General features: G+C 35.1%; 1 protein-coding gene across 1 annotated transcript; it reads right to left on the reverse strand.

The window, feature by feature from the left end:
* Positions 1-512: 512 nt before the first annotated feature.
* LOC107685158 (forkhead box protein N1-like) lies at positions 513-6,957 on the reverse strand. Its single transcript, XM_016481674.1, has 8 exons — positions 6,823-6,957; positions 5,726-6,043; positions 5,292-5,399; positions 4,178-4,296; positions 3,623-3,719; positions 2,883-3,090; positions 781-1,245; positions 513-703 (listed from the first exon to the last, which is right to left on the reverse strand). Exons 1-8 carry the CDS (start codon positions 6,955-6,957, stop codon positions 513-515), a joined length of 1,641 nt encoding a protein of 546 aa, XP_016337160.1.
* Positions 6,958-9,115: the final 2,158 nt, after the last annotated feature.

Genomic DNA, 9,115 nt, shown 5'->3' on the forward strand with positions numbered 1-9,115 from the left:
TAGCAGGTAGAAACTGTGAGTAAAAAATATTTCTCTGTAATCATCATCCAGTAAATCAGGAAAAGTCATGGCGTCTTTGAAAATTCCTATAGACAATGGATGTCTTGGAGTCAAAAAGTTGGTACACTGTAAAAAATGATTTTTCCAAGTTGTAAATAAAATAACGATTACTGGAGTATGTTTTACAAGAAAATGCTATTTAGTTATTCTACTTCCAAATTTCATGTTTAATTCAATGTGTTACTTGCTTTGTAATTAATTGTGAAATTTCCTGGTAATTTCTCAGTAAAAATTGTTTCTACACCAAATTGTTTCAGTGTAGAACCACTGGTTAAGTGGGATTGGACAGCATATACATTTAAGTATTTAAAACATAAAAAACTAATGTCATTTTTATAACTCAAGCACACCATTCAGCATAGAAATCATACTTTTTAGACATTCAAAAATATAAACTTTTTCCTATTTTGGAAAACAAAGATGACTTGGGACGCAACGCACAGGTTTCTTTCTCATAGCAGAGGAATAGGAGTTGTGTAGAGCCCACTGAGATAAAGCTCAGAAATGCTACCTTGCACCCCACCGTCAGTCTCCGCTAAACCCCCACAGACCCCCACGCTATCCTGTGTTTGAGTGGGACTGTCCATGACTGCCAGTGAATCCAGAGCGAGGCTGTCATTCCTTAGCTGCTCCCAAAGATTCCCTTTAAACAAAGAACACGGCATTAACAACAAAGGAGCTCTGTTGCAAACATGGCTAATGTTGCAAACTCAATCTTACCATGTAATTGTAGATCTGTGAGGCTGGGATTTAATGCATCAACATCATTACTGATTTCTCCATCCAGCAGAAGCTCCTGCATGCTCGCTGAAGCGCTGTAACCAGCCTGCAGGGCGGTGCTGTAGCTCGGTGGGGTGTGTGCTGGTAAGGGAGAATCCATGCTGCCTGTCCTGGGACTGGAGGGATGCCCGGCACTGGGCTGATGGGTGACAGGAGGGTAATATGAGAAAGATAAAGGGTCTGGGGATATGTAGGGGGGAGGCGGGATGACAGTTTGAGAGGGTAAAGTGTTGTAGAGAGACTTCTGATGCAGAACACTAGTGTAATGGACAGGTTGGTGTCCGTAGGCAGGATGCATAGCAACTCTTAAAGGTTGAGAATGTGAATGGCTGCTTGGTAGACTGAAGTGAGCTCCAAGAGACTTAAATTTTTCAGGTCTCTCCCCAAGAAGACGTTCCAGCTCCTCTAAAACAATGAGCATAAATACATATTTTTAATATACATAATATAAATAAATATATTACAATATAAACGAGTAATATCATGTAATATCTAAAAAGTCTGGGGTCAGTAAGATTTTCTTTATAGAAATTAATACTTTTATTCAGCAAGGATGCATTAAATTTCAAAAGTGACAGTTATGTAATGTTATGTAATTGAATGTATCAGTTTGCCCCAAAATGTAATGCAGCACAACCATTTTCAACATGAAAGGGGTCATGACATGAGAAATCACATTTGCCTTGATCTTTTGGCATATAAGAGGTCTTTGTACCATTAAAACATCCTGCAAGTTTAATAACTTAAAACGTTTTCCGCATTATAAACAAAGCATTTATTTAATCAAGCTCCAAAAAACAGCTCGTTTGGATCTGAGGTGGCATGTGACGTCACAAGGGCACAAACATTTGCATAAACACCGCCTCCAGAGCAAGACATCGACAAATAGTCATCGTCTCACCATAGGCCCCGCCCATTCAGTCGCTTAACGGCTGAATGCGAGTATCGCGTCGCATCAAAAGCAAATAGAACCCACTATAATAACTGCCACTGTCTTGTCTGCACTGGATATAGTATATAGATGCGCATTTGCTTCCTGACACAATCCACACAATCCATTTTCCACATATATTGTTTTTTGTTTTGTTTTGTTTTTTGTTTTGTTTTGTTTTGTTTTGTTTTGTTTTGTTTTGTTTTGTTTTGTTTTGTTTTGTTTTGTTTTGTTTTGTTTTGTTTTGTTTTGTTTTGTTTTGTTTTGTTTTCACTGGATATAGTATATAGATGCGCGTTTGCTTCCTGACACAATCCACACAATCCATTTTCCACATATATTGTTTTTTGTTTTTTGTTTTGTTTTGTTTTGTTTTGTTTTGTTTTGTTTTGTTGTGCAAAAAACTTCACCAACATTATAAGTGAACCTCAAGGAACATATTAAAATAAAAAAAAAATCCATGTCATCACCCCTTTAATCATAAGAAATGTTTATTGAGCACCAAATCATTATATTAAAATGATTTATGAAGGATCATGTGACAATGAAGACTGGAGTAATGGCTGCTGATAAATCAACTTTCCCATCACAAGGAATAAATTCCATTTAAAAATGTATTGAAATAGAAAACAGTTCATTTAAATTGTAATAATATTTGACAGTATTACTATTTTTACTTTATTTTTGATCAAAAAATAAATGCAGTCTTAGTGAGCATATATAATAAAACTTTAACATTCAACAAAAATCATACAACCCCAAATGTTTGAGATGTATTTATTTATTTATTTATTTATTCGCTCAATAAATACTATACATTGTCTTTATTTGTCTATTTTGAACATATATTTTTATTATTATAAAATAGTTATAATTGTAGAATTTTATTATTATTTATATTTGTAAACATTTTAGCATTTAACATGAAAACATTTTGTATAAAAGGATAGGAGCATGCATAAGTACTGTACACAATATATTTACAATAATCATATCACATAGGTGAATTTGGGTAATCTGGGACATTTTTTGCACATTTTATGTTCAGACCAACAAATATGACCTTGAATATTACAGTATTTGCCTAATGGCAGCTGATCCCTTTGCGCACCTGGTCGGGCCATGCTCCTCCTGACAGTCAGGGGATCTTTACGTCTCCACTTGTGAAGTTCCTCCTGCATCTTCTCTACCTTCGCCGGGTTCAGGGCCCACAGGCAGCCCTTTCTGGAGGAGTTCCCATTCTTGTTCTCCACTTTCTCAAAGCATTTGTTCAAAGAGAGGTTGTGTCGGACAGAATTCTTCCAGCCATCAGGTGCTGTCTGAGAAATCACAAATGAAATAGTGGTTCACTGTGGCATTGTAAAGTGGTTGCTAAGTTGTTATAGGTGGTCACTAAGCGGCTACGGTGTCCTGGGTAGTTGCTGTGTGGTTTTTAGAATATTCTAAGGTGTTCACAGAAAGAACTGAATCTAAAATAGATTGTGCCAGTCATTTCTTTAACCAAACATCTTTCTTACAACCCTTCCTTCAGTGAAGTCAACATTGGATCGGAATGGATCTACATGTTGACCTAATGATGAGCCAAAATAATGTCACATTGTAAATCCCTTTTCCAGCACAGTGCCAAGAGGAGGGTGATCCAAATAATCAGGTATATAAAGATCATGCCATAACAGGCATATTCCACAAAGCCTGAGGAAATTACTCCTGGTAAATAACTCTGTTTGCATTCTGTATTTGTTACATTAATCATGCACAGGCTTCTGTCAGGATCCAAGATATCAACTGTTCACTGTAGATCAATGTATATTAGATGTCGAAATTATTCTGAGATGTGGTAGTGCAGTTTACCTTAAAGTAGGGGAAATGCTCTGTCATGAAGCTGTAGATCTCACTTACTGGTAGACTGCCTGTTTTGCTATTCCTCAGAGCCAGGAAGATGAGAATACTGAAAAGAAATATTCAACAATGAAACATTGCCAATCAAACAAGACTACAGTGATGCATTGGTTTAATTCTGATTTGTTTGGATGTGTTGTAAGTTGCAATGTTTTTTATGCTTTTACATTTTTATGCATTCGGCAGGCCATTTTATCCAAAGTGACAGCACATTCACATGAATAATGATAGAAATTAAATCTTTTCATAACAGATTGCTGATCATATAGTTTAGCAGTTGTCAGCAGTTTAGTTACTTTTTATTTATAAATATCTGTGTTGATTAAATCAGTTTTATAAGAAAAATCCCCATCACTAATGAACAGACTGACAGTCTGACTGAAACTAACTGTTGTATAATATGTTGGGCCCTGAGACTGTTTAGAACTAACAGGTTTCGGAGAATGAGCTGTTTTGAAAAGATGCCTTAGTTTACCAGGATAAAATAGGTGAGGTGCACATACTTACCTGTAAGAGAATACAGGTTTAGGGTAGAGTGTCTGGACAGAATTGTCTTGAGATGTTTGTGATGAGAAGCTTTGGTTATAAGAGTGAGAAATAGTGTCTATTCCTCTTGAAGAGTATAACTAGAGACAGATATGCAAAAAATAAAAAATAAAGAAAAGTCATAATAAACGCTATTTGTGTGGTTATTAGTAGTTTAAATAAAATAAAATTATTTTTGCTTGTTTTTATTTTTAAGCTTTCATTGCATACTACGCTATGTTAAACAAAAGTGAGTCTTTGTTATTTGTCAGTCATGTGACACTGAAGATGGCTGCTGAAAATTCTGCTTTGCCATCACAAGAATAAATTACATTTAAAAATATTTCTAAATAGAAAACACATTTTAAACACATAATAATATTTCACAATATTACAGTTTTTGCTGAATTGTTGATTTGGTGAGATAAGAGACTTCTTATAAACATTAAAAAATCTTACCGTCCCAGAACCTTTGAATGTTATTATTAGTCAGTTTAATGCGTTAATCGAATTAATTAGTTACAGAAAAATAACGCGATTAAAATATTTTAACGCAGTTAACGCTCCCGCCCCAGACCTGTACGTCATCTTACATTTGATTCAGCTGACTGTTGACAAACATGATTAAGGTCAGCATCTATGTAGTCCATAAATGCAGTTATGTGAAATTAAAAAGATATTCAAGATAAAATATCGTAAAATTCAAGATATTGGGCCATTAAAAAATTATCTCATATTTACATATTTAAAAAAAAAAATCCATATTAATAAAAAACGTATCAAAGTGATAGTTCACCCAAAAGTTTCAAATGAAAAAAGAAAATGAAAACAAGAAAAAAATTATTTCTAAAGCTACTTTTTGTAATATCTATTTCATGCTTTTCTCATGTACTAAATACAATAATGGCTTTAAATGATCTTTTGTGGGTAATTTCTCAGTCAAATTTGATGTGTGATTAATATACGATTAATGTGATTCATTAATCGCCACATTGTGTAATTAATTTGATACAAAATTTTAAACGATTGACAGCCGTAGTTAGTATATATAATCAGTATATCACACATTCTTTCACTCTGTCAATATCAGGTGTACCTGATGTTGTAGAGGAATGATGGGACTGAATGTCTGATGGTTCACTGATGTGTAGCCGCGTGGTTCTTCAGAGCTCGTCTGAGGCTCATTGTAGGGGTGCTGAGTTCCCTGCCCCTAGAACAGACCATGATCTACTTAATGCTGGCATATCATATGTTAATGCTTCTTTAGAAAGTGTAATAAGGACATCTGCTTGCACATCTGCCTGGCAGGTCTTCTCGTTTCCATGTCTTTTGCCCCTGGCCTAAATGTGCTGGCAAGAATTTAAAAGAGCCTTCATGCCATAAATATTGTCCCTATTTTACTTCTTTATGCTGTATGTTTTTTTCTTTCCAGACTGTGCAAATTCCTCTAAAACTATTAGAATTATTATTATTTTTTTCATCTAAACAAGAAATCTTAACCTTTCTGATTAAATAGTCCCTCAGTCTCACCATGACACTGGTGGTCTCCACATCAGCGCTTAATGGAGTCCAAGAAGATTCTTCCTCCATTCCATCAGTCGTGGTGAGTTTCCCAGCCAATCCAGCTCTTCTGAGACAACTGAAGGTTTGAACCTCACTGATGGCCCCTTCACTGCATTGACGCCTGTATGGATGGTAGTGATTGTTCTCCATTAGGCCAGATTCTTGTCCAACAGGGCTTCCATCTACACTGTGTCTACAAAAGTGCTCGGCACTCTTCTGCCTGTAGGGAATGCTTTCTCTTTGGGAGTACGGTGGAAACCCTTCTCCAACATTGCTCTGGTGACACTAGAGATTAAACAACAAAATCATGTAAAAACAGATCTAACATCTATCAAACCTGCATATTAGGTCATCAATAAAAAATGTAATTCAACCTAAAATTGTATAGTATCAATATACGTGAAACATATTCCATGTAAAGCAGCGCCGCAGTTTCATTTCTAATTAATGCACTCTTTAACACAAAGCAGTTTTCCAAGAGGAAATGCAGTAGCATGTAAAGATCTTTGATCTGCTAAAGAGTCTATAAAAGCATTTAATGTGACATACAGCCTTCCCTGGGGGCCATAATTAATTAATATTAAATCAAAAAGCTTTGATGAAAAGGCAGGATGAAATACTTCAATTTCTGCCCCAGGGTCTTGTGTCCTTGAATAGTGCCTTGTGCAGGAGTTCATGTCCTCAACAAATGATAATAATTATGACACTGTGTCATAATCAGAGCAGCTGGTGAGCAGCAGATTTTAAAAAGCGGCAACTACAGAACAGTCTGGACTGATGTTATAGAACCAATGACTTATCAGAGAGCTTCATCTGGATTCAGATACAGAAGATAGATTACCTCAAATAGATTATTAGATTTTTCCAATACATCATCTATCTATCTGCCTATCTTCACAATCAAAATCTGTACAGAAATAGGATCAACTTATCTATCTATCTATCTATCTATCTAGACTGGCTGACAGTTCTGTAAACAGGATTTTGTAAAAGTCTTTAAATCTAAGTACTTCAAAACAAAGTAATACAAAAAAAATGATAAGAAATTCTAAAATGATTAATACCTGTGATTCTGGCATCTGAAAGTAGAGCGACCCTAGGTGGTTTGTAAAGGATTGTAGTTCACCTGGAGAAGGAATTGGTGAGCTGCTGCTGCTGCTTACAGATGGGAAAGACAGGCCCTGGGGCTCAGAGGACATCGTCCCTACAACCTGCCTCTTCAAAACACCAAAACAGATAGATAACTTGATAAATAGCCCAAATAGATACTGTAATATGTAAATATGGCCCCTTAGGATACAGTAAGAAAAACATGTAAAAAGACAGCAATATAGGCTACGCTCAGACATTTACACACTAAAGTGTCAGGGTCTGTGGTCTTACAGCTTAACATATATGTCACAGAGGAATGCTGTCATGCTTGTCGGCTTGACCCCTTGCTAAATTGGGAGCACACATGGTCCTGTTTTCAAGCACATTTCACAACATACTGTATAGGAATATATATTCACATTGTGCACATCTTGTCCTATGGCATAATGCAAAATCATCTCATTGTGAATATATGCACATTATTTATTATAGTAACAAGCAACCTTAAGTCATTTTTCCCTAAAACATTATGTCATAAAGGCATTTTCCGTGTCTCCCTAGCTATTCAGCCTTTGGGCAAACCTACAGTTTTACGTGCCATAACTGTGTAACTGCTTGTAATGAAAATCCCTTTCCAACTGTCTACTATGCATTTTCTATTACAGCGCTGGTCTATGTTCCCTACTGCAGTGAAAGAGGCCCGATTTGCTGTATTTCATTGCCCTGGCTGCTATCTGATCATAAACAGGTATAACATTAGGCCACATAAGTATCCAGTATTCCTGGAAATTCAGGCAGCTCTCCCTTACTGTCAGCAGACTGTGCTGTTTGAGCCAAAAACTCATTAAAATCACCAACAAACCATGAAGGAAAAGCAGAAGTGTGTTAGTGACATGAAATGGAGATGGGGGAGTTTTGCTCCCTCTGAAACATAGAGTGTAATTCAGTATCGGAGAGGAAGTTGAACTGGTCTTTATGGTCCATCACTGTGACTTTTAAACTGATCCTTAGACATGTTATGGTCGAGATACAAGCCATTTCTACTTTTGAGAGAAAACAGCTGAGTACGCAAAAAGGTTATGGGGTGCTTGTGTACGTGTTTAAACGAGAATTGGGCAAGCAAATGAGGCAGGATAACCAGATTTTATGCTATATAGAATTTCAAAGTACATATATTTTTTTCAGGTCTTGTAAATAATTAAATAATTTAAATTTATAAATTATGTATTTTAAAACATTATCATGTACACAGCTCTCTGCTTCTGAATGGATATTTACTGCATTCACAGTCTTGGCTCATAACTGATATTATTATAATATTGTTGCAGTGCTCATTTATCACTGTGGTTTTGTTTGTTTTAGTAGACTATTTTTTCTTACAGAATCCTAAGATAATATACAGATACGAATTTTTAAATTTAAGTATGTCGTGTACATATTTACTTATTTGGTAAAAAGCTCTGCAACAAGAAGAATAATGTACTTACTGTAAATTTTTCCTTCTCTACACCTTATATATAATAAATTACTAGTTTAAAGCCAAATATATACAGTATATTCTGAACAAAGGCTAAAAAAAATAACATTTCGGAATGCAGAAATGTAAATTCTTAATATAGTTTGTAAACGGTAAATAAATCTGAGTAAAACAGCAACAATGTGGTTTCTAAAAGCTACAACTGATTAGTTTTAGATGGTTTGTCATATTTAGTCTTATTTAGGAGTGTTTAGCCAATAGGAAGTAGTTACTGCATGATTAGATTCAAGTTAAAATATTCAGTTAATCACTGCTTTGAGGTCAATTTAATCAAGTCTAACTTAAAATGGAACCAAATAAGATCCCACTCCTGTTAATATGTCCACTGGGATTACAACTTTACTTGATTTATTAAAAAAGGATAAATTCATTTATTCCTGTATGGAACTTGAACTCTGGTCATTCTGCATAAAGAGCTTTACTACTACTTTTGGCCCAACCAAGTACTGCTCAAATCATGCTACAAAATTAATAAAAGTGTGTTGTTATTATTTAATATTAATTGATCAGGTTGTGCATGAATGCATTTTTAATTGACATTTATTTGATTTGGCACACTGAGAAGATGTTTTTTAGAGAATTATATTTACAGAAAATTGAACAATTACATTTTTCCATCAGCATCAAGCAAAGGTCTGAATGCTGAATGAGGACAGTAAGCCATGCTATATAATCCTCTAATACAAGATTTAAAAAAAATAATAAACAAGATAAAGTTTGTGTGTGTG

The sequence above is a fragment of the Sinocyclocheilus anshuiensis genome, unplaced genomic scaffold, assembly GCF_001515605.1.
Source record: "Sinocyclocheilus anshuiensis isolate Anshui unplaced genomic scaffold, SAMN03320099.WGS_v1.1 scaffold914, whole genome shotgun sequence".
NCBI lineage: Eukaryota > Metazoa > Chordata > Actinopteri > Cypriniformes > Cyprinidae > Sinocyclocheilus > Sinocyclocheilus anshuiensis.

Excerpts from the sequence above, each read along its gene's own strand:
- LOC107685158 (XM_016481674.1), bottom strand. The coding sequence starts at position 6,957 with ATGTCCTCTGAGCCCCAGGGCCTGTCTTTCCCATCTGTAAGCAGCAGC. Across the intron at positions 4,297-5,291 it reads TCATTCCTCTACAACATCAG|TTATACTCTTCAAGAGGAAT; the intron begins GTACACCTGATA and ends ATCTGTCTCTAG. Across the intron at positions 3,091-3,622 it reads AGCATTTCCCCTACTTTAAG|ACAGCACCTGATGGCTGGAA; the intron begins GTAAACTGCACT and ends GTGATTTCTCAG.